The following is a 24,938-nucleotide window of genomic DNA, read 5'->3' on the forward strand; positions in this document are numbered from 1 at the left end:
CACCATGCCTGGCTAATCTTTAAAAATTTAGATGGGGCCTCCCTATGTTGCCCCGGCTGGTCTCAAACTCCTAGGATCAAGTGATCCTCCCGCCTCGGTATCCCAAAGTGCTGGAATCACAGGCGTGAGCCACCTCCGTTGTGTGAGAGAGAAAACCTGCCCAAGGTCATAAGTCAAAAGACCCCCTGTGGCAGGTCCCCAGAGCCCTGCTACTAACCACTGCATCTAGCTGCCTTCTGCTACCCCGCCAGGAGCGACTCGGGCGCGTCGCACGCGCCCGAAGAGCTGCAGTAGCGAGGATCTTGGAAGGGAGGGCTGGGCTAGGGGGTTGAGAGTCCTGGGTTCCCTCCCACCGGTTCGATTCCGGGAGCCCCTGGGGCGCGCCCCGCGGCGCCGCCCTCCTTCCGCCAGCAGGGGGCGCCGAAGAGAGCGCGGGCGGAAGGCAGAGCCGACGCCGCTCCCGGAGTCGGGACTCCGGGGTCCACACCAAGACTGTCGCTCGCCCGCTCGTCCGCGGCTAGGCTCCGGGACGAGAACCGGGCGGGACGCAGGACCCCCAAACCCAGGCGAGAGGCCCACTTGGCAGCGCCACCAACCGGGTTCGCGCCTGCCCGGAAGCGCAGGCGCTCAGGGGGCGGGGCCGGGAAGCGCTTCCGGGGGCGGGGGGCGCGGGCTGGGGCGGCAGCCGGAGCGGCGGGGACGGGCCTGGCGCCGGCGGCGGCGGAGGGGGCGCCGCGGGCGGGCGATGTGAGCGCGGCGCTCTGGGCAGGTGAGGCACGCTGTCCGGGGGCGGCGAGTAGCGGGCTAGGCGCGGGCGGGGCCGGCGGGGTGGGGGGCAGTCCCCGGGCCGCTGTCCGGCTCCCTCTGGGCGCGGCGGGGCGGGCGCCTCCGCTCCTGGTCAGTCCAGCGGGCGGGCGGCCGGCGCGGGCGGGAGCCGAGGCCGGGCGGGGTCCGGAGGCCCGGGCACCTGCTGGGGTCAGGCGCGCGCCCCAGAGGGGCCGACTGTGCTCGGTCCTGGAGTCCGGGCGTCGCTGGCCCGGCCGAGGGTCGCGGTCGGGCAGCTGTGCTGGGCTCCCCAGCCTCCGCCCGAGGCGTCTCGGGATCCCCAGCTTCCGGGCCCCTCGCTCTGGGGGCGCTTGCTTTTGTACGGGGAGGGAGGGCAAATGGTTGAGTTCCCTGGAGAGCCGGCCGGGCCGGGGGTCGGCCCTTCGGGTGGCTGCAGAGGAGCCACTGCCTCACGCCACCGCCTTTCTCCAGGTAAACAGGCTGCGGCGACGGGTTGTGCTTGGCCCCAGACGTCTCCATGGTCACTCGCGCCCAGTTGGTCCTGCCATTGCGGAGGGCTGGGCTGGGGCTGACCAGGGGTGTAAACAGTGCTCTTCTAGGCCAAGTGGCTGTGCTTGTAGGGCGACACTAGTCTGGGGGTCTCTGTCCTGAGGCTTTCCGAAAGCCCCTTCCGTGCTGGGACTCAGTTTCCCCATGTGATCATTGAGGATTTCAGTGAACTCTCTAAGAACCCTTCTGGCTCTGTCATTCCATGTATGTCTCAGATTGGAAGGGCTGTCCCTGGTTCAAGATACTGGACAGTTTCGCTGAAGACTTTGTCAGTGTGGACTTTTTAAGCCACTTCCTGCATTTTGTTTCAGACAGGCTTTAAAATGATTTCAAGAAGCGCTTTCTAAACCTCACCTTAATCCTCTTTCATCCCTTGCTTTTGTCCCTAGTAGTAATCACATTCCGCCGAGTTTTTGCATGCAGAATTTTTTGTTGTTTATATTTGCCCATTTTCTCTTTGTTCCCTAGTCCAGGCCCTCTTTGCTTCACATCTGGATTATTGCAACAGCTTCTTAGCTGGTCTCTGACTCCAGAGGTTTCCCCCTCCCCCATCCTTCCTTTATGCTAAAGCCAAACTTACTATAGGAAGTCAAAAAATAGTTGAGTGCTTGCTTGCTTATTAAATGTCAAGATGCTGTTCCATGTGGTGGGAAAGTAGTAGAAAGCACACTTAGTCTCCAAGCAGGTTTACACAGGGTGCTGAGACATTACCTGTGAACAGGTGATTTTGATGAGACAAGGCCGTGTGCTGTAGAATTAAGAAGGAGAGATGGAGGTCACTGTAGGCCGAGTGGTTAGGGAGGGCTTAGTGAGGGGGCGGGATTTGAGCCGGGTGTTAAAGGATGAGTAGCATTCAGATAGGAAAATAGGAATCAGGCCCAGTGATCCTATGGAGTTAGTGAATAGACCAGTCTCCTGGCAGAGAAGGGTTCATATAGGAGGGGGGAAGTAGGAGGAGAGGTGGTTCGGGGCTAGTTCCTCAAAGAACTTGAACACTGGGTCAAAGTTGAAACTATGCTGAAGGCATCAGTGAAGAAGCTAGAGGCGGGGAGATCAGCTAGGAGGCCATGGCAGTTAGACCACTGTTCAAAGCTGAGTGGTGTCCTCTTGCCTGCCACGGTGTGTCCAGCCGCCGCCCACCCTGTCTTTTCAAGACTCTGTGGTTTGGCCCCACCCCACCTACCTGAACCTTATTATCTGCTTCTCCAAGTCTGTCTCCTGCAGAACTGAATGAGTTACTGCTGCTTGGGCTTTGCTTCTGTTGTTCCCCCTTCTGAAGCATTGGCCTCCTTTTTCTTTTATGTGCAAATTCTCCATTTCACTTCCTTCAAGCCCCTGCTGAAGATACACTTCCTCCAGAGGGTGTTCCCTGACTGCCCTGCCCCCATGGCTTTGTGGCACTCAGATTCAGCACTTGTTTCTTGGCTGTTGAACTTGTTCTTGTCCCAGCTGGAGTGGAAGTTTTTTTGAGGGCGTTGTGTCTTAATACTTCTCTCGGAGCCCTTACAGTATCTAATACTGGGGCTGGACTTTCATAATAGGTACTCAAATACTTCCTGATTTTTGTTGGCAAACAACTTTTTTTTTGTTTGTATTGTAATTTACCTTTTTTTTTTTTTTTTTTTAAGGAGAATTTCATCAGCTTTCTGTGTCATGTGTAAGTGATAGGACGTAATACTACCATTCAAGGTGGATGTTTTCAGCTTTCTTAGGGTGCAGAAAGCACAAAACGAATCTTTGAAACTTTAAAACATTTACCTCTGATCTTGAGAAAAGAGGAAAGTCATGTGATTCTTCATTCAGAGGCTGTGGGGAAAGAACAGCATTGGAATCAGACAGACCTGGGTTTGAATCCTAGCAGATGTACACCAACTCTGTGAACTGGAGCAATTTCTCTCGTGTCTCTGAGCCTCCATTTTCTTATTTGCAGTGTGGATGATAATAAAATCCATTTCATAGGGTTACTGTGAACTGTAAACAAAAATGGTATATGGACGAAGTAGCAAAATTTGCAGCACGTAACTGCTTAGTACATTTTCATTATTATTGTTGTCATTATTGGGTGTACATTTATCAGGGTGGAGAAATGATAAGCCCCTGAACTGTGATCCACTGAGCTTTGGATTTCTGCATGTCTCTATATTTCCCACCTTTTGCCTTCTATTTGAAGCATTTGTCTAAAATGTCAGTATTATGAATCTAGGATGCCATCATTACGTTTTATTCCCACTAATGTTCATGTTGCTTTAGTTTAAATTCTACCTAATGTTTTTCAAACTTCTTAATTGTGTCTATTTAATGTTTTGTAGCTGACAAACTGCTGAATTTAGCTTAGTGAAGGTCATCAACTGAATGCAGTTAAATTTCTAATGGTTGTTTTCTGGTTGATGTTGATGGCAAGGAAAACCTCTTGGAAGAATGCAAGTCAAGGTGAGCTTTTCTAATCCTTTTGTCATAAGAGGCAGGATTTAGTGTATTTTCCAGGGCCATTGCCCCTGAAATGCTAGCCAGTAGTAAGCAGATAAGACGCTGTGCCTTAATGTTTTTGAGTTCTCTGCCTTAAGAAAGCTTATTCTTTTACCTCAAACAAATCCTTCCAATCAACGATTAAAATAAGAAACATATTTTTGCCGCCTTCACTGACAGAAGTAAAAAGAATGGGCATTTTGCAAAGAAATGGCTGCAAAGCACTTGGAGTACAACATATTGTGACCCCTTAATCATCACTGTGTCAGACCCAGCCTGACTTTATCTGTGTGGTGGAACATCCTTAAATGAGAGTTCTCTTTCTACTCGGAGTTGATCAGTAAGAATCCAGCACCAGTAAAAATACTACATCTCACCAGTATGCCTGGATTAAAATCTTTTTCTTATAAGAGATAAGAGTTCTGAGTCAGAGACTGACAAATCTAGGTCCAAATCCTGGCTCAGCCAGTCGTTAGCTGAGTGACCCTGGCTAAGTTTCTCAGTCTCTGACTTTGCTTCCTCATCTGTAGAATGGGGAGAAATGCAGCCTCTTAGTGTTCTCTAAGAACTCACTTAGCATACTGTACACAGTAGGAGCTCACTGATGGTTAGTCCTTGTCATTGTTAGAAAAATTAAAGAGGCCATTCCACTCCTGCTTGGAAAGCTCAGAAGAAGCTTCTGATGATGTTTTTGCATTGACTAAAAGACAAATCGCACCCTCTTGGAATTAGTGTATCTGAGCAGACCTGGAGAATGTTAACGCCTTGGTAGGAAATGTAACAGTTTGGATAAAAATGTTCTTTCAGGCTCACATGAATTAATGCAGTAAGAACTCTAAACTTGTTTTCTTTTAAATTAGGATGAGTGCTTCATGAATATCCATCACAGAATGCCATTTTATTTATTTTTTTTTCTTGCTTTGGGTTTCAGTAGCACCAGAATGTTTCACGCAGCCCTGGTGCTATTTGACTACTGCTTTCTAAAAGATTAGATTGTAGCTCATGACAGCTCAATTTTGGTTTTAATCTAGACCCAGGCAGAAATACCTAGAAAAGTTATTTTTATGTGGTTGTTACTTCTGTTACCATGCCTTTGTCTCCAGTGCTTCAATCTGTGGTCTTTTAAATGACTTCATATAAGAATGAAAATTAGGGATTTTCAGGTTTCCAGTGTCTGACAGAGAAAGCCTAGTTTGAGCTGTGTCTCAGGTATCAGCCAGTGACTGAAGCCAGCAGGTGCAAATCTGGGTTTGGAATCATGAGCATCTTGATTGAGAATAATGGGTACCTCCTGGTGCCTTAAACAACTTCCAAATTTGTGACTTTCCTTTCTTTTCTTGGAAGTGTAACTGGATATTTTTAAACAAAGTGTAGCATCTTGTGGCGCAGATTAGAGCGTTTATGGGTTAGGTTGGAATAAGCCACCTTGCTAGGTTTTGCGGTTGGCAGAGACTATCTTGCATCTCTGGGGTCTTCAGAAGAAGTTGAGCACGGAGAATGCAGCTATAGTGGCAGTCCAGGGCTTTTGAGCCACCAGCTTGGTTTAGCTGACATGTACTAAGAGCCTGTCTGTACCAGACACACTGCTGGGCTCTGGGCACACAGTCCCTGCCTCAGAGAGCCCACCACCAAGAGTGGCAGCCCAGCAGCACGGAGTCTCACAGAATCAGCACACTTCTAGTTGTTTAGCCTTTACATTTTTACTTTTGTTCTGGTTGTTGATATGCAGAGACAGTTCCAAGACTTCACCCAAGAATGTTGTAGAGAAGATTTTATGGCCCAGGTGGGTGTTTTGCCCCGATGGCATCTGAGAGTCCTTTCTTATTTTTTGGTTCTCTGCAGAATGGGTCAGCAGTGTGAGAGGATGTCATTAGTTTTCCATTGTTTAGTTTCCTCATAGCTCAACAGAATATGTGGTGCAGAATTTTATTTAAAGATAGTAGCCAGTGGGGCTGGGCATGGTGGCTCATGCCTATAATCCCAGCACTTTGGGAGACTTAGGTAGGCAAATCACTTGAGACCAGGAGTTTGAAACCAGACTGATCAACATGGTGAAACCCCATGTCTAATAAAAATACAAAAATGAGCTGAACATGGTGGTGTGTGCCTGTATTCCCAGCTAGTAGGGAGGCTGAGGCATGAGAATCACTTGAACCTGTGTGGCAGAGGTTTCAGTGAGCCGAGATCACACCACTGCACTCCAGCCTAGTCTCAGAGCAAGACTCTGTCTCAAAACAAAACAAAAGCAAAAACAAAACTAGTCAATAGAAAGGCTTGAGGAGAGGGTTAGGTAAGGATGTTACCCCTTTTCATCAGGTGCTGTGTTTCCATACTCTTTTTTAGGAGCAAACACCCTTTCTATTCTCAGCTTTCTCTCCTTTTCTCTTTTTTTGGAAATGAAGTCTCGCTCTTGTTGCCCAGGCTGGAGTACAGTGGCACAATCTCGGCTCACCCCCAACCTCCACCTCCTGGGTTTACATGGTTCTCCTGCCTCAGCCTCCCGAGTAGCTGGGATGACAGGCATGTGCCACCACACCTGGCTAATTTTGTATTTTCAGTAGAGACAGGGTCTCACCATGTTAGGCTGGTCTCGAACTCTTGACCTCAAGTTATCTGCCCACCTCTGCCTCCCAAAGTGCTGGGATTACAGATGTGAGCCACCCCTCCTGGCCGCCTTCTTTTTTTTTTTTTTTTTTCCTCCCTGAGTAACCTCATTCTATCCCAACGATCCTGGGGTCAGGTTCCAAGTACATGGTCACTCCCAAATCAGTATCTCCGGGTCTAATACTTCTCTAGCTCGAACCCCGTTTACCACGACCCTCAGGTGAAGAACCTCAGCCCAGCTTGTCCTGGCTGAGCTACTTGGCCTCCAAGTAGACATCATGCCTCAGTCTCCAAGTGCTGCCATCAGAATTCTGTTTGAATTCTTTGAGTGTTCAAGGCCCTCCACCTTCTGACTGTGGCCTTCTCCTTCCATGGCTCTCCTTATCCCTGAGCCAGGGCCACTGCATGCTGCCTGCTCTACCCATGACGCCGCCTGTCTGCACTCCCCTGTGCTCTGTTCTTGCCTTTCCTTCTGTCTGGAATGTTCTTTCTGTTCCCTTTGAAACGCAAGGCCCTGTTCAAAAATATCTTCCTCCATGAAGTTTTCCTTTGTTCTATTTTGATTTTTAAAAAAATCTTTTTGGTCTAAAGTAATCAGCCTTATATTGTTTCTTGTAGTTCTTTGTTTCTGCCTCTGTGTCTGCTTGATATAATAATTATTCGTTTGCCACCCATCTTTCTCCTCTAGATTCTTTGGTTTAAAAAATTATATATTTGTAGGCACTAACCTACACGTCTTAAGAAAAACTTATAGTGAGAATAATACAGTTAATGTGATTTCTTTTTTTTTAATGTAAAGGTAAAAAATAAAGTCTACTTCCCTTCCCTCTGCTTAGTCCTTTTTCTCCACAGTGACCACCATTAATAGCACCAAGTGGTTCCTTCCAGAGTGGATCCAGCAAGCAACATAATGTTATTCCTTTACAAAATGTACATGGAGGGAATGACATACGTGCATACATATTAGTTTACATCTTACTGTTTTTGGTGAAATCTTAGAGTTCTTTCCATATCAAAGCATACAGATCTACCTGCTCTTCTTAATAGCTGCATAGTAGTTGATAGTTGATTTTGTTTTTGAAACAAGTTTCCTTTGGGTTTTGTTTGTTTGTTTGTTTTGCTCTAGCAAAGAAAAATGCTTAGTGGTCATTTTCATCATATATATCCTGCTACACTTCTGTAGGTCCTATATATTAGTAGGCTTAATTCCTAACCTTTATTTGTGGACCAAAAGGTAAATACCTGTTATATTTTGATATTACCAAATGATTCCTCAGGACTACACTTGCAATCTCTTTTAAACTGTGTGCAAGGCTGGTGGGTTAAAAATCTTCTCATTTTTTTATTTTTGTATTTCAAATGACTTTAATCAGAAGTAAAGTTTAGCATCTTTGCTTCTTTTTCTGTCACTTTTCTTTCTTTTTTTTTTAAACTGTTTGTATCCTTTGCCATTCTTCCATGGGGTTTTCTTCTGTGTCACCTAACTTGATTTATAAATTAAGGAATTTGGAAAGTAGTTGTTTGTCAAATATGCATATATTTTTCCTCAATAAGTCATTTATCTTTAGGCTTTTTTTTTTTTTTTTTTTTGGTCTTATACTTTTATGTTGTTGAATGTGTTTGTCTTTGCCTTTGTGGCATCTGAGATTTATGAGATGCTTGGAAAGGCCTTTATGTCAGTATTATAAATAACTTCACCCATGTTTTCTTTCATTTATCTTTTTGGTGTTAAATCTTTTTAAAATACTGGCATAGGAATAGAATGGCATTAAGTGGAAAATAATAAAATCCTCCGTACATTCCTTGGTGCTTTATAAGAAATTGGTAAACATGTGACACCTTTGAAAATTCAGGAGCTGTGTTTTCCATTGATGGGGCATGGTATTTTATGTGACTCTCTAATGTTACATAAAAGGGTAGTTAATTGCCTTTTTACTTCTTTTACTAACTCAGTGAGGGTGGGGGGGGTGAATGCAAGAGCAGGGGCTTGAGTCACTAGTTTCTGTTCACTGTTCTCAGCATCAGCCATGATGTTACATGATGGCCTGCTTGCTTTTCCTGTCTTCGTAGAGTGGCTTTTTGTTCTGGCACCCCTTCGGGTAAAACGCGTTAACCTGGAAGGGGGTTGTCTTTCCCTTGTGAGTCGTGTTGCGGAGCAGCCTCTTGCTGTTCTGATGCACGGGCGCAGTGATGTAGCCTGTAGCTTTTTTGAGTGGGTTCTTGCGAAGATGTCAAGCAGCATTACTTACCAAGCCTGTGGTCATATGGTCTCGCATCAGACCGTAGTCTTCTTTTCAGTGCATCCTTGCATGCTTATTTCCAGAGCCCTTGCTTTGGCTTTGTACTTCAGTTCTGTGGGAGGAGTGTCCCAGGATGGCTCGTGTGGTCATTTTCAGGCACTGCTGCTCTCCCTGTGGCTTGTACCCACAGTGCCTCCCTGTGTGAATGGCCTCCTGCTCTGGTTGTGCGGCCGGCTGTCACTCTGCTGCGTGTGTTTGTTTTCTCCCAAAGCTGCTCACCCTCATCTGTGGTCACCTTCTCAGTGTGGCTTCCCTGTCTGCCATCCTCTGGTGCTTTCAGACTTGGCTTCCTCACTGCTGGTCAGTCCTGGAGGGCCCCTCACAGTTTGCTCTTGCTTTCAGGGCGCCGGGCTCAATGCTGCTTTGAATTCTGTTGAACTTGGGCTGAACCCTGTGTTGTCTTGGCAGCATCTGCTTTCTGTGACTTTCACCTCCAAACACCAAAAGGACCGGTTTACTTGAGCCCTAGATCTGTGGTTTCTAATTAATTGAGGCTTTAGCGTGTAAAGATAGCTTTTTATTTAAAGCAAGTAGAGTGAGCCAGGGTCCAGGGCTCTGAGGAGGAAAGGGGGATCAAAGATAGGAATATGGAGGGCATGATACACGGTGGCCGCGGGGCCTGCCTGCATTTTTCTCCTCATGTCCCTTACCTCTGCCGGTGATTCTGGTCTAGAAAAGAGGGAGAGTTTGCTCTACAAAGAGGGTGCTTCACTAAATTCCTACAGCTGAAATTGTTTGGTCACAGCGGATATGCAGATGGAATCTTGACGGATATTACTAAAATGCCTTCATTTGCCACTCTTTATTCTGGGCAGCAATAGGAGGATATTTGCCCAGCCCACCCACCCCCCACATCTCCATCCCTTTCCGTGACACCTTCCTAGGGTAGGAATGTAACACAGGGCAAGCTCGCTAGGGATAAGGGGTTGTTGTGTGGGGGCCTAGATGTGCACACTTCAGAAGGGTCCTGGGAAAGTCAGTCTCTTGGATCCTCCGTTGCTTCGTCTTTAAAATTGAAGGAGTAGTACCTGCCTTATGGGGCAGGTTGGGAGGATTTAGAGACATACTGCATCCTAAGCCTTTACGACATGCCTGGCGTGTGTCACACATTCAGTAAAAGGTGGTCACGGATGATGGTGGTGGAGGAACTCTGCCAAGTCATCATATTTTGCCCATCATAGTTGCCCAGGCTGGTGTGGGGGCAGCTGGGCTCATGGAAGTAGGAGAGTGTTAATCCTGCCCATATCAAAGGTGATCCTTCCCAGAAGCCACCTTGGAGACCAGTGGTGGCCTTATGTGGTCACAGCAGAGGCTGTGTGTAAGGTGAAAGCTACTTCCACAGGTGTGAAATTAATCTCTTTCTTTGTAAGAAAGTAAGAATTTGAGGCCAGGCATGGCGGCATGTGACTGTAATCCCAACTATTCAGGAGGCTGAGGCAGGAGAATCACTTGAACCCGGGAGGTGGAGGTTGCAGTGAGCCAAGATCTTGCCACTGCACTCCAGCCTAGGTGACAGAGCGAGACTCCATCTCAACAAAAAAAAAAAAAGAAAGTAAAAATTTGGAACTAAGACATTGAAGGAGCAGAAAGACTGTCTTTCCATTCATTGAGTGAACAGAAGAGACCTGTGAAGAAGTTGAGGAGGTGACAATTTTGAACTTCCCAACAAACCAATTCAACACCTGTGTATTTTTTAAAAGAAGTATTTCACATTCTTTTTCCACCGTATAGGTTTTAAAAACAAAAGCAAAATTTTGTTAAAATACGTATTAATGATACTGAAAAAAAAAATCCAGTTTGTATGTGCTTGTTTTTTAAATTAAAATAATAGCAGTGTAAATGCCTGGTTTGGGTGTGGTTTTTTCTTAGAATAATGTGACAGAAACACCTATGATTAATCTCCTGAATTAAAGAATTCTGGTTCCGATGGTTTTACTGAGTGGAATAATCAAATTCATTACTGTTTTCTGAGGCAGCTGCAAACTTAATCTAAATAAAAAACTAATATAAATCACTACTCTGCATTATCAAAAATGAATTCCATTCCCATCTCTCTCTGAGTGGGGAAGAATCTGCATTAAGCCTGTATCAAACTGCAAGACTGGGACTTTTATTCATTTCTGAATTCCCTTTGGTTTTGTGTATGTAAGAGAATGATATTGAATGAATATTTTCTATAAATGTGAGAAAAATAATTTAAATTCCCAGTCAGTATGCCATTTAGTGATTGCAGTTAAATCTAATACTTGCAGCACATATGACAAAAGTTTAATTTCCTTAATTTGCGAAGAGCTCTGACAAATCAATAGGAAAGGCAAATAAGGGCAAAGGATATGAGTAGGCAGTTCAAAGACAAACTTAGACAAATTGCCATTAAACGTGAGAAAAGATAACAACCTCATTTATAATTAAACAAATGCAGCCGGGCACAGTGGCTCACACCTGTAATCCCATCACTTTGAGAGGCTGAGGTGGGTGCCTCACCTAAGGTCAAGAGTTAAAGAACAGCCTGAGCCGGGCGCGGTGGCTCAAGCCTGTAATCCCAGCACTTTGGGAGGCCGAGGCGGGTGGATCACGAGGTCAAGAGATCAAGACCATCCTGGTCAACATGGTGAAACCCCGTCTCTACTAAAAATACAAAAAAATTAGCTGGGCATGGTGGCACGTGCCTGTAATCCCAGCTACTCAGGAGGCTGAGGCAGGAGAATTGCCTGAACCCAGGAGGCGGAGGTTGTGGTGAGCCGAGATCGCACCATTGCACTCCAGCCTGGGTAACAAGAGCGAAACTCCATCTCAAAAAAAAAAAAAAAAAAGAACAGCCTGGCCAACATGGTGAAACCCCATCTCTACTAAAAATATAAAAATTAGCCAGGCGTGGTGGCTCGCACCTGTAGTCCAGAGCTACTAGGGAGGCTGAGGCAGGACAATCGCTTGAACCTGGGAAGTGGAGGTTGGTGTGAATGGAGGTTGCACCACTATACTTCAGCCTGGTGAGTCTCCAGAGGGAGACTCCATCTCAAAAAAAAAAAAAAAAAAAAAGGGACATTAAACCAGTGAAGTACATCTTTCATCTGTCAGTTTGGCTGAAAAAGTAAAAAGATTTGATACTCATTGCTAGCAGTTATGAGGGAGCAGGCCCTTCCCTTTAAACGGATCACTGTTGCTACCTCTTAAAGGGTAACTTGGCATTATCAATTGAAATGAAAAATTTACCACAATTCTGCTAGAAGTTGAGGCTGTAGATTTACTTACATAAGAAAGCCAAGATGTAAGTGAGGGTATGTGCGTGTGGCCATTCCGTGCTTGTAATGGCTATTTTAGTATCAACTGTAACTAGTTAAGTACCTTGTGACACAGCCATCCATGGAATACTATGAAGTTGGAAAAAATTAGGTCAATGTGTATGTGCTGCTATGGAAAGATTTTAAGGTATATTAAATACATTTCTTTAAAGCAGGGTATAGAACAGTTTATGCTGACAGATGTTTAAAATTTTCTCTGAAAGATATCCCAAAACTCCTCCCAATGATTGTCTTTGGAAAAAGGGGCTGGGGCTGGGGGAAAGTTTTGCTATTTCTATTCCATGATCTGAAGTTCTACAATATGTGTATATTTTATTTTAAAGATAAAATTAAAAACTGGCCTGGTGCAGTGGCTCATGTCTGTAATTCCAGGATTTTGGGATGCCAAGGTGGGGGATTTCTTGACTCCAAGAATTCAAGACCAGCGTGGGCAACATAGTGAGACCCTGTCTCTACAAGTTTTTTTTGTTTGTTTGTTTTGTTTTTTTTTTTTGAGATAGAGTTTTGCTGTTGTTTTCCAGGCTGGAGTGCAATGGCCTGATCTTGGCTCACTGCAACCTCTGCCTCCCAGGTTCAAGCAATTCTCCTCCCTCAGTTTCCTGAGTAGTTGGGATTACAGGTGCCTGCCACCCCGACCAGCTAATTTTTTTTGCATTTTTTTTTTTTTTTTTTTTGAGACAGAGTTTCGCTCTTGTTACCCAGACTGGAGTGCAATGGCGCGATCTCGGCTCACCGCAACCTCCGCCTCCTGGGTTCAGGCAATTCTCCTGCCTCAGCCTCCTGAGTAGCTGGGATTACAGGCACGTGCCACCATGCCCAGCTAATTTTTTGTATCTTTAGTAGAGACGGGGTTTCACCATGTTGACCAGGATGGTCTCGATCTCTTGACCTCGTGATCCACCCACCTCGGCCTCCCAAAGTGCTGGGATTACAGGCTTGAGCCACCGCGCCCGGCCTTTTTTTGCATTTTTAGTAGAAATGGGGTTTCTCCATGTTGGCCAGGCTGGCCTCCCAAAGTGCTGGGATTATAGGTGTGAGCCACTGTTCCTAACCTACAAAAAGTTTTTTAAAAGTGGGGGTAGTGGTGCTTGCCTATAGTCCCAGCTACTCAGGAGGCTGAGGTAGGAGGATAGCTTGGGCCTACGAAGTTGAGGCTGCAGTGAGCCAAGATTATGCCACTGTACTACAGCCTGGGTGACAGTGAGATCCTGTCTCTAAGAAAAAAAGGCAATTCAAAATTGATCTAACTTAGATGTAGGCCCTCTGACATTCCATGTAGGTGAGAAAATTGAGACCTTCAAGAAACCACTGAGTAGGCCATGTTGCAAAACTGCCAGTGCAGAGGGACAGAGGATCACCTTTGAACTTGAATTGTGCCTACATAAGAGGTTCTGACCTTCTCTATCCCGGGATCACTGGACCTGAAAAATCCACACATTGGGTGTAGAACTTGTGATCGGTGATGAGTTTCTCTCCCTTTAGTCTGGTCACATGCCTCAGACTGAAATTAACTGTAAATTCACCATGTGCCAGTCATTTAGAAGCTTCTTGTTCAAAAGTGTGGCTTGTTAGCAGCTCTAAGGGGGAATCTTTGAATCTCATTGTCACTGTGGAAAGGAAGTGTTAATGTAAGGGAGAGGAGAGCAAAGCATTTCCTTTCTCATATTGCAGAAAAATGGAATCCCTCTTTTAGGTGTTAATCATGGTGTTCTGTTTTTCTCAGTGATTATCTTTCAAGTGTAGTTCTCCGCTTTTCTTCTGAGAAGTAGATAAGAAAAAAGCCACACAGAGGAGGAGGAAGCCTCATTGGGAAGCTGTTTTCAGTTGTACATTAGATTTCAGAAATGCTCTGTTGCTTTCTTTTCTGTACTGGTTTTTGCCCCGGAGTCCACACTTTTAAAAAGCCTGAACCCACCTTCCTTTTGCCCTTGCATTTCCGAAGGTCACTATTTACACACCCCGTGTCATAAGGATGCTATGATGAATAGGTAACGTTTGACTATTTGTTAGGTGCCAGCTGAGTTGCGTTTTTATAGGTTTTGCCAATTTGAGAAAGAAGTGTTTTGTCTCATGTTTATGTATTTATTTATTTTTGAGATAGTGTCTCACTCTGTCACCCAGGCTGGAATGTAGTGGCACAATCTCAGCTCACTGCAACCTTGGCCTCCTGGACTGAAGCCATCCTCCCACACCAGCCCCCCTCAAGTACCTGGGACTGCAGGCACCCACCACCTCGCCTGTCTACTTTTTGTATTTTTTTTAGAGATGGGTTTCAGCATGTTGGCCAGGCTGGTCTCAAACTCCTGAGCTCAAGTAATATGCCCACCTTGGCCTCCCAAAGTGCTGGGATTACAGGCATGAGCCTCTGTACTTGTCCTCATGTTGATGATTGTTTACTGATGAAGTTGTTATACATTTTTTTTTCTTTGCTTTGCCTTTTTTTTTTTTTTTAATTCGGAGTTTTGCTCTGTTGCCCAGGCTGGAATGGACTGCAATGGCACAATCTCAGCTCACTGCAACCTCCGCCTCCCGAGTTCAAGTGATTCTCCTGCCTCAGCCTCCCGAGTAGCTGGGCTTACAGACACTCTACACCACACCCAGCTAAGTTTTGTATTTTTAATAGAGACAAGGTTTCATCATATTGGCCAGGCTGGTCTCAAACTCCTGACCTCAGGTGATCCACCCGCCCTGGCCTTCCGAAGTGCTGGGGTTATAGACATGAGCCACTGGGCCCAGCCTAAGCATTTTTTTCTCTATGATTAAAGGCTATTTTTATTTCTAGTTTAAAGTGTCTGTTCATAGTTGCTTTTTTCAGTTGTTACGTTTGGCTTTTACTGATTTGTGAGACTATTCTCTGCTGTGTATGTTCTAAGTATTTTTGATTGTTTTCTACCTTTTTTTTTTTTTTTTTTTTTTGCTAAAAATGTATTTTTTTGATGTATAAAAGTTGTATTTCTCCTGTAGTTAAACCTACATTTCTTCTTCTGGTATCTTTGTGTGCTTAGAAATGCTTTTTCTAGAGGTTATTTTGAGGTATGCTGTGAAGAAGGGTCTAAATTTATTATTAATTCAAATTCGCTAAGCAGCATTTAGTTCAGTAATTCTCCCCTATTTGCTAACTTGAAATGGCCCAAGAGGCCATCTCAGTCTAATCTCTACCTTGACAACCTCGCGTGGCTTATGCCCTGCCCCTTGTGCCATGTTCCAGCTGTGCACACACTTCCAGCACATCCTTCCTTCCCAACCCTTTGTACGTGTGATTCCTTCTGTCTGGAGAGTTGCAGCACCCTGATACCCACATGTATCTGACTAACCTTTACTTGTCCTTTAGGTCTTATTTAAAATAGCATTTGTTCAAGTAGACTTCTCTGACCACTCCCCTATCATGAAAGATCTCATAGCTCTTACCATGATTTATGATGAGAGAATTAAAACTCCCATGGATCCCTAGTGCCTGACACTTCTTCAAAAATTTTTATTTTATTACATTTTAGGTTTTGGGGTACATGTGAAGAACATGCAAGATTGTTCATAGGTACACATATGGCAGTGTGAGTTGCTGCCTTCCTCCCCATCACCTATATCTGGCATTTCTCCCCATGCTATCTCTCCCCAACTACCCACTCCCCGCTGTCTCTCCCCTATTTCCCCCCAACAGACCCCAGTGTGTAGTGCTCCCCTTCCCGTGTCCATGTGTTCCCTTTGTTCAACACCCACTGTGCCTGACACTTAATACATACTTAGCCGATGAATTATAACCCAGTGATACATTTTGATGTCCATAAGTTTGGCTGTATTTGTCTATTTCTAAAATGTCTTTAGTATTTATTCTTCTAGATCTGCACTATCCAGTTTGGTGGCCTCTGGCCACATGCAGCTATTGAGCACGTGGAATGTGGTTAGTCCAAACCGAGACATGCTGTGTGTAAAATACACATCAGATTTCAAAGACTTAGTGTGAAAAGAATGTAAAATGTCTCAACTTTCTAATACTGATTACATGGCTGCAATGATATATTGGGTTATATAAAATATTATTATAATTTATTTAACTTTTAAAAATGTAACTACTAGAAAGTATTAAATTACACATGCAGTGTCTTATATTTCTGTTGGACAGCAATGTTCTAGATGCATTTTAAAATTATTTTGTCAGGTTTCTAAGAAAAGATTCCATTAGGCTGTGTTATATTTTTAAATTAATTTTGGGGGAAAGTGTCTATCTTTACAGTATTGAATCATCCTGCCAGAAGCATGTTCTCTCTCTTCATTTATACAGGCTCTTGTCCGTATTAAAGTGAATTGTATTTTTCTTGGTGACCTTGTTTTTTGCTTATCTTTCCCTACCCCTAGGTATTTTATAGTTCCTATTGTTATATTGTCGGTTGTACCTTATTGTCATTGTCTTACCTGTTTTTTATGTATAATTTTTTGAAACCCTCCTCTTAGTAGATGCCAATTCTAACATTTTCCAAGTAATTCTCTTGTGTTTTCCTTGTAAATAGTCTGCATATTATATCTGCATGTAATAGTAATTTTGTCCCTTTTTTTAATGGCTATTTGCCTTAATTTTCCCTTGTCTTGTTGCTTTGGCTAGAAGTTCTAGAATAATGTTAAGTAAGAGTAGTGATGGCAGGTAACTTCAAGTATCTTCCCAGGCACTGATGGGAATGACTTAAGGGTTTACCAAAGTGTGCTCCAGGGAACACTAATTCTTTGGAGTATTAATATGCGTACCTTGAGTGAACAGTATCACCCTTAAATGAGTTTGCGAACTGCTGAGTTAAACAGGATTCTTGTCTCCAGGAGTTTTCAGGTGAGTTATTATGCTAATGTGTTTTTTAATCCCTAGGAGGTGAGGATATTGGGGCTAGCTCTTGGGCTTGTGTTCTACTCAATACATTTTGAGACATGCAGACATCATGTTTTCTTTTTTTTTCTTTTCTTTCTCCCATTAAGTATACCAGCATAATGCAGTGTTTCCTTTTTAAGGTTGATGTTGCCATTGGTTTGTAATAGATACTCTTTTTTTTTTTTTTTTTTTGAGACGGAGTTTCGCTCTTGTTACCCAGGCTGGAGTGCAATGGCGCGATCTCGGCTCACCGCAACCTCCGCCTCCTGGGTTCAGGCAATTCTCCTGCCTCAGCCTCCTGAGTAGCTGGGATTACAGGCACGCGCCACCATGCCCAGCTAATTTTTTGTATTTTTAGTAGAGACGGGGTTTCACCATGTTGACCAGGATGGTCTCGATCTCCCGACCTCGTGATCCACTCGCCTCGGCCTCCCAAAGTGCTGGGATTACAGGCTTGAGCCACCGCGCCCGGCCCTAGATACTCTTTATTATATCAAGAAAGGATTGTTCTGTTTCTACCCTATTGAGTATTTTTGACTTACTCTAAAAGGGCATTTAACTTTTTCTCACATGCATTTTTGACATAGTATTGATTTGGTCATATGGGTTTTTCTCTTTTGACTTATTGATGTTGCAGATTATATTTGTCTATTTCTGAACATGGAGCCATCCTTACATTTGTGAAACAGCTGTTCTTGGTCATAATATATAATTTTAATAGGTTGTATTTGCTAGTATTTCTGTTAGGAATTTTAAATCTATTTATTTAGATGAAGTAGACAGTTTTCTTCTTTCTGCTATTTGTCATCTTCTGGTATCAGATTTGTGCCATATGAACTGAGATGCTTTAAATGTTTTTACATGCATCTAGAACAGTGTGAACGGCCTGAAGATCATTTGTGCCTTGGCACTTCTGTTTCTTATTTAGTTCTGCCAATTTATGTTATCCTAAAAATATGTTCATTTCATACAGATTTCAAATTGATTTCAATCATAATCTAGGATAAATAAGGGCACAGTATTCCTCTTTGACTAAAGTGTTGTAACTCAAATTTTGACGTGATAAAAAAATTCGGACATGATTTAGGCACATTTAACTGATCCTTTCCTGTGATCGTCTAAGATTTAGTTGCACATTATCTTGTCTTGAAATTTAAAAATTCCTTCTGTGATTCCATGCTATTTTTCTGTATTAGTTATTTTCCTGCTGTCTTGGGGCATCATGTGTTTTTCCTTTTTTTTACCTCCTAAGTTGAGTCATTTCACTTGTTTTAGTATTTATTGTTTAATGATAAAAACTCTTAAGGCAATGACTTTTCCTGTTACAGCTTTTTGTTATTTTAAACTCCCAACTTTTCCTTTTGAAAAAACTTCAAACGTACAGAAAAGGTGAGAGAATTTCACAGTTTAAGTGCCCAAATATCCACCATGTAGACTCTCCAATTGTTAACATTTTACTATGTTTGCTTTATCACATATCTGTCCATCTCTTTTTTGGAGAACATTCTCAAGTAAGTTGAAGACATAAACTTCGCTTCTAAACACAGATTTTATGTGTTTTCTCATTGTCTAAGTAGTTTTACTCCATTTCAGTTTTTTCTGATCTGATACTTAGATGTTGACATTTCTGTTGGTCGAGTTTTAAAATATAATTGTTAGATCTGGTTTTGTTGTGTTTGGATCAGAGGATGGAGCCTGGGCTATATATACTTAAGTGGTTCTGAGCAGTCTGGTGCTGCAGATTTTAGGCCAGAGGAAGGAATCCTGTTGTAGGTGTGCCACAGCTGTGAGCGCTAGTAGAGAGTGATACCTTCTGATGTGTCCATCACCCTTTTCCCTCCTATTGTTGAAAATAACTACTGTTTAAAATACTGTGTTGGCCGGGCGCAGTGGCTCACACCTGTAATCTTAGCACTTTGGGAGGCCGAGGTGGGCAGATCACTTGAGGTCCGGAGTTTGAGACCAGCCTGGCCAACATGGTGAAACAGCATCTCTACTAAAAACACAAAAAGTAGTCAGGAGTGGTGGTGCATGCCTGTAGTCCCAGCTACTCAGGAGGCTGAGGCAGGAGCATTGCTTGAACCTGGGAGGCAGAGGTGGCGGTGAGCCAAGATCACCCTGTTGCACTTCAGCCTGGGTGACAAAGTGAGACTCCATCTCTAGAAATGAAATGAAATGAGATGAATAAAATAAAATTAAGTATTTTCTAAAATAACTCTACACTGGCCGGGTGTGGTAGGTCACACTTGTAATCCTAGCACTTTGGGAAGCTGAGGCAGGAGGATCATGAGCTCAGGAGTTCAAGACCAGCCTGGGCAACATAGTGAGACCTCATCTCTAATAAAAAATAGTAATAATAGACCGGGCGCAGTGGCTCACGCCAGTAATCTCAGCACTTTGGGAGACTGAGGTGGGCAGATCACCTGAGGTCAGGAGTTCGAGACCAGCCTGGCCAACATGGTGAAAACCTGTCTCCACTAAAAATACAAAATTAGCCAGGCTTGGTGGTGCATGCTTGTAGTCCCAGCTACTTGGGAGGCTGAGGCAGGAGAATCACTGGGAACCTGGGAGGCAGAGCTTGCAGTGAGCTGAGATCACGCCACTGCACTCCAGCTTGGGCGACAGAGCAAGACTCCATCTCAAAAAATAAAAATAAAAAGGTAGAGGGCCAGGCGCGGTGGCTTAAGCCTGTAATCCCAGCACTTTGGGAGGCCAAGGCGGGTGGATCACGAGGTCAGGAGATCGAGACCATCCTGGTCAACATGGTGAAACCCCGTCTCTACTAAAAATACAAAAAAATTAGCCGGGCATGGTGGCGCGTGCCTGTAATCCCAGCTACTCAGGAGGCTGAGGCAGGAGAATTGCCTGAACCCAGGAGGCGGAGGTTGTGGTGAGCCAAGATCGTGCCATTGTACTCCAGCCTGGGTAACAGGCACGATCTTGCAGCCTCTGCCTTCAAGGGTCAAGCGATTCTCCTGCTTCAGACTCCTAAGTAGCTGGGATTACAGGCGCACGCCACCACACTCGGCTAATTTTTGTATTTTTAGTAGAGGTGGAGTTTCACTATGTTGGCCAGGCTGGTCTGGAACTCCTGACCTCAGGTGATCTGCCTGCCTCAGCCTCCCAAAGTGCTGGGATTACAGGTTTAAACCACTGCACCTGGCCTGAATTTAGTTATTTGTCACAAAGTACTTCAAACCCTCAAAAGTACTTGAAACGAGGAAATATTTTTCCTAAGAGGATACCAGTTTTTCGATTTTTTAGTCAGAGCCCGAATAGCCCTACTATGTGTAAAATGTTTTACTTCTGATCAAGATGAATGTTAGGCAACTATGCCACTAGGCTAATTGAGCATTAGTTTTTTTGGCTGTAGGTGAATTAACCAAAACATGAGAGACTAAAATGAGAGGAAGAAAGCTTTGGGTAGAATTTAGGAGGTATAATAGCCACAATGGTATTGTCGTTGTAAGCTTGTGTTTATGCCACTTGTACTTAGTGAGGAGTCATTGGTGAATGATGCAAACTCTCTCTCTCCGCAGAGTACGCTTCATGTCAGTAGAAATGGACAGCAGCAGTTTTATTCAGTTTGATGTGCCCGAGTACAGCAGCACCGTTCTGAGCCAGCTAAATGAACTCCGCCTGCAAGGGAAACTATGTGACATCATTGTACACATTCAGGGTCAGCCATTCCGAGCCCACAAAGCAGTCCTTGCTGCCAGCTCCCCATATTTCCGGGACCATTCAGCATTAAGTACCATGAGTGGCTTGTCAATATCAGTGATTAAAAATCCCAATGTGTTTGAGCAGTTGCTTTCTTTTTGTTACACTGGAAGAATGTCCTTGCAGCTGAAGGATGTTGTCAGTTTTCTGACAGCAGCCAGCTTTCTTCAGATGCAGTGTGTCATTGACAAGTGCACGCAGATCCTAGAGAGCATCCATTCCAAAATCAGCGTTGGAGATGTTGACTCTGTTACTGTCGGTGCTGAAGAGAATCCCGAGAGTCGAAACGGAGTGAAAGACGGCAGCTTCTTTGCCAACCCAGTGGAGATCTCTCCTCCATATTGCTCTCAGGGACGGCAGCCCACCGCAAGCAGTGACCTCCGGATGGAGACAACCCCCAGCAAAGCTTTGCGCAGCCGCTTACAGGAGGAGGGGCACTCAGACCGTGGGAGCAGTGGGAGCGTTTCTGAGTATGAGATTCAGATAGAGGGGGACCATGAGCAAGGAGACCTATTGGTGAGGGAGAGCCAGATCACCGAGGTGAAAGTGAAGATGGAGAAGTCCGACCGGCCCAGCTGTTCCGACAGCTCCTCCCTGGGTGACGATGGGTACCACACTGAGATGGTTGACGGGGAACAAGTTGTGGCAGTGAATGTGGGTTCCTATGGTTCTGTGCTCCAGCATGCATACTCCTATTCCCAAGCAGCCTCACAGCCAACCAATGTATCAGAAGCTTTTGGAAGTTTGAGTAATTCCAGCCCATCCAGGTCCATGCTGAGCTGTTTCCGAGGAGGGCGTGCCCGCCAGAAGCGGGCTTTGTCTGTCCACCTGCACAGTGACCTGCAGGGCCTAGTGCAGGGCTCTGACAGTGAAGCCATGATGAACAACCCGGGGTATGAGAGCAGTCCCCGGGAGAGGAGTGCAAGAGGGCATTGGTACCCGTACAATGAGAGGTTGATCTGTATTTACTGTGGAAAGTCCTTCAACCAGAAAGGAAGCCTTGACAGGCACATGCGACTCCATATGGGAATCACCCCCTTTGTGTGCAAGTTCTGCGGGAAGAAATACACACGGAAGGACCAACTGGAGTACCACATCCGGGGCCATACAGATGATAAACCATTTCGCTGTGAGATCTGCGGGAAGTGCTTTCCATTCCAAGGTACCCTCAACCAGCACCTGCGGAAAAACCACCCGGGCGTTGCTGAAGTCAGGAGTCGCATTGAGTCCCCTGAGAGAACAGATGTGTACGTGGAACAGAAACTAGAAAATGATGCATCAGCCTCAGAGATGGGCCTAGATTCCCGGATGGAAATTCACACAGTGTCTGATGCTCCCGATTAAGATGGTAAAGAAGTGCACCCAAACAAAGCACATTAATCAATGCATATTTGTGATTTGCTTTGTTATAATCTTTGGTTTTCCCAACCATCTGGAAATCTCTTGGTCTCTTGGCAGTTTTTCGAAAGTTTCTGGATGGAACACTTCGTTGTGTTTATCCTTTCCCCTGCCCTCCCTCCCCGAAGGAGCTCAAAGCATGAAGGGCAACGCATCCAGGGAAAACACAGGCTGACAGTATTCCTCTTTGGCTGAACTCTTAATCCAAAATCTGCCAGTGATTTAGCTATGCCAACTGGTTGACCCTCCTTTCTCTGCCAAGAGGCATACTCTCTCTCATTGTGTGCGCTAGCAGCAGTGCACGTCCATGGAGAGAGATTAGGATGCCGTCAGCTGATTCAAATGGGTAACCTTTTCTAATTTAAAATTCCTTTTAGGGGGTAGTTAGACAATTTATATATATATATAATAAAACTATTATTATATATATAGTATATATACATTCTCAAATTTGATTTTATTCTGGTTGAGGTGAATGTAAGAGGAATATATAATTTAATACAATGTGAACAGGGCTTTTGAGTCTGTCTCATCCCTACCTACTATGTTAGGGTTTTGCCCCTTCATTTTCCTTAAAAAAGAATGTTAGTAGGTTTATATTAAGCATTGTGTCCAAAAGCAAGCAAAGCAAATCACAGTGTTCACAGCTCTGCTTCGTAACAATACATAAACCAAATGCCATAAAATTTCTTCAACTCTAGTTGGAAACCGTTTGGAATTTTTGTTAGTTGTCCAGCAGGTAAGCTGGATGACCTGTGGTGCTGACCTTTTTACATAGTGTAGTGTTATATTAGCCAACCCCAAAGGAGCAGTGGTTTTCAAGGTTTTTACTGGCCTGCAAATCTACCTTCATTCCGTACTGTAGAAACATACATACCAGGTAACTAAATCGAATCACTCTCTTATCATGAGTTAGTACTCACTCGCACTTAAGGAAAGGGATTTGTAGTTCTGTCTACAAAATTCTCCAAGCAGTGTTGTGGGTTTTTTGTTTTGTTTTGGTTTTGTTTTGTTTTTTTTGTTTTCTTTTCTCTTTTCAAACAGCCAGTTCAGGTGCACAGCAACTTTTTCTACATGCAGTTCCCAGGGAAACTGCAGAACTTAGAATTTGTACTTTTTGTAAAGCTATACTCTATGGGAATTGCAAGCAATATATCTATCTTAGTATTGTGTGTGCTAATGAGAGCCTCAGTGGCTCCCCCACTCTCTCAGTGTTTCCTGCTTAAAGAACCAACAGTTTAAAAGCCCTCTAAGATACTCTGTGTGTCACCAAATCTGTGTGTCACCATTTTTTGGTCATGTGGTGCTATTTTTGTTAAGTGTCTTTTTAGGTCAGTATAGTTGTAGAAAATGTGAAATCTAATGGTAATAATGAATTATAATTGTTTTTCTCTCTTGAGTTCATTGCTTGAAAAGACCTCAAAAGCATGTGCCGGCAAACACATTACTGTATGAAAATGTACCCAAGTCCTATTTGAATAATGTTTTATTAGTACTTTTGGAAACGTCTTCAATTCTGTATTGTGTTCACATACACAAACAGGCTTTACAAGATTGCTTCGGTACTGTAAACTCTGGCAGAGAGTAATTCTGTAGGCGGTTTGGGGGTGAGTTTGTGCTGCAGACTGCCTGTGGGATGTCAGCGTTCTGGTATCTGCCTGAGAACCTGGGCTCTGGGACGCACAACCAGTGTATTTCCATAGGTGAACAGTGCAGCCACCTAAAAGCAAAACCAATGAAGAACCAGCCTCAGAGGCTTGAAGTTAAAGGAATACAGAATGAGATGTTTGCTGGTTTTCTATGTTTTTTTGGCTCTTAAAATACCAATGGTGGATTGGTTTTTGTTTTTGTTTTGAGAAAAAAAAAGTCATTCAAGCCCTTTGTGTGTAATAGCCCCCAGGGGTGGCAGCTGTGCAGGCGCATCTCTTTAGCACACAGGATCTGTTCACGTGTGAACCGCTGCGCTACACATCAGTGTTAACTCCGTACAGATACACTCTAATCCCGCTGCTCCCGAGGAGCGGCTTTTGCTAAATCGGGTATATAGTATGCCTTTTTCCTCGTCAAACTGCCTAAGTAGGGGTTTGTTCTCTCCCTGAAGCACTTGTTCAACTCCTGTTAAAGCCGCGTGCCTCAAGGGGAGGCTGGACCCCAAGTGTTTACCCACTTAAATATGTTCTGGGGTTTCAGGTAAATGTTTGTGATTTTTTTTTTCCTTACATGATTAAGTTTGGTTTTGATTTTTTTAAAAATTGAATGCAAAAAAAATTGTGTTGTGATACAAATTAAGTTTGTGACAAGAAATGCCCAAATCCAAGGACATACGAGGTCAAGCTCAGGGAAGGAACCTCCTTTTCACTCAGGCTTGGGGCCTTCAGTGAAGTCTCCAGAGCATTCCGTGGTATGAGAGACAGTGAGGAGGGAGAGCACCTGGCGCGGGCACCTCCAGCGTCCTGGCTCTTGGCATTGTCCGTCTTAACCTTATTTACATGGAGTTCTTTGTATTTGTGAATCTGTTTAACTGGTTTGAGTTTACCAAAGAGTGACTTATCCAAAATTGTCTTTGACAAAAATATCCATTGCTTTGATTGTACAGTTCAGGTTCAAACATTGTAATGGGACTGTTAAGGGGCAGAAAATTGATTGAGTTTCTCTCTAAAATCGATTCCACATTTTGCAAGTTCCACTTGCTCCCATTCGTGTTGCTAACACTTTACCCTTTCCACTGCTCGCAGTGTTAAGAATGAATTCTCAAGCCATAACACAGTACTGTAAAGTTCCGCAGGGCTTCGAGGGAGGCAGCGCCTAGGCCAGCACGGAGCTGCGTAGCCTCTCTGAGCGTTCGCACTGTCATGCTTCCCAGGGGCGTGACTGGTGAGAGATTAACTCCATTCAGATTGGGCAGCAGCAATTAATTGTGCCTTGCCACATGAGGATGTGTCAGGAGGATTAACATGACCA

At 44.3% G+C, this 24,938-nt stretch overlaps 2 protein-coding genes across 4 annotated transcripts in view; both read left to right on the plus strand.

The window, feature by feature from the left end:
- Window positions 1-656: 656 nt before the first annotated feature.
- On the plus strand, window positions 657-23,618 carry ZBTB34 (zinc finger and BTB domain containing 34). 3 transcript variants are annotated; one of them, XM_039474741.2, is made up of 2 exons: window positions 657-769; window positions 20,399-23,618. In XM_039474741.2, exon 2 carries the CDS (start codon window positions 20,409-20,411, stop codon window positions 21,921-21,923), a length of 1,515 nt encoding a protein of 504 aa, XP_039330675.1. In that variant the 5' UTR covers window positions 657-769; window positions 20,399-20,408; the 3' UTR covers window positions 21,924-23,618. The 3 variants fall into 3 exon arrangements, with proteins under 3 accessions (XP_039330675.1, XP_074251465.1, XP_074251464.1); XM_074395364.1 differs by lacking the exon at window positions 657-769 and adding an exon at window positions 1,091-1,257; XM_074395363.1 differs by lacking the exon at window positions 657-769 and adding an exon at window positions 1,266-3,765.
- The window catches only part of RALGPS1 (Ral GEF with PH domain and SH3 binding motif 1), a 378,783-nt gene continuing 354,556 nt past the window's right edge, over window positions 712-24,938 (plus strand). The window contains exon 1 of the mRNA XM_039474737.2: window positions 712-769. The gene's annotated coding sequence lies outside the window, so the exon portion shown is untranslated. The remainder of the gene's footprint in view (window positions 770-24,938) is intronic.

Source organism: Saimiri boliviensis, chromosome 2 (assembly GCF_048565385.1).
Source record: "Saimiri boliviensis isolate mSaiBol1 chromosome 2, mSaiBol1.pri, whole genome shotgun sequence".
NCBI classification, from domain to species: domain Eukaryota; kingdom Metazoa; phylum Chordata; class Mammalia; order Primates; family Cebidae; genus Saimiri; species Saimiri boliviensis.

What these genes read in the sequence shown, in the direction of transcription:
- ZBTB34 (XM_039474741.2), top strand. Translation starts at nt 20,409, where the DNA reads ATGTCAGTAGAAATGGACAGCAGCAGTTTTATTCAGTTTGATGTGCCC.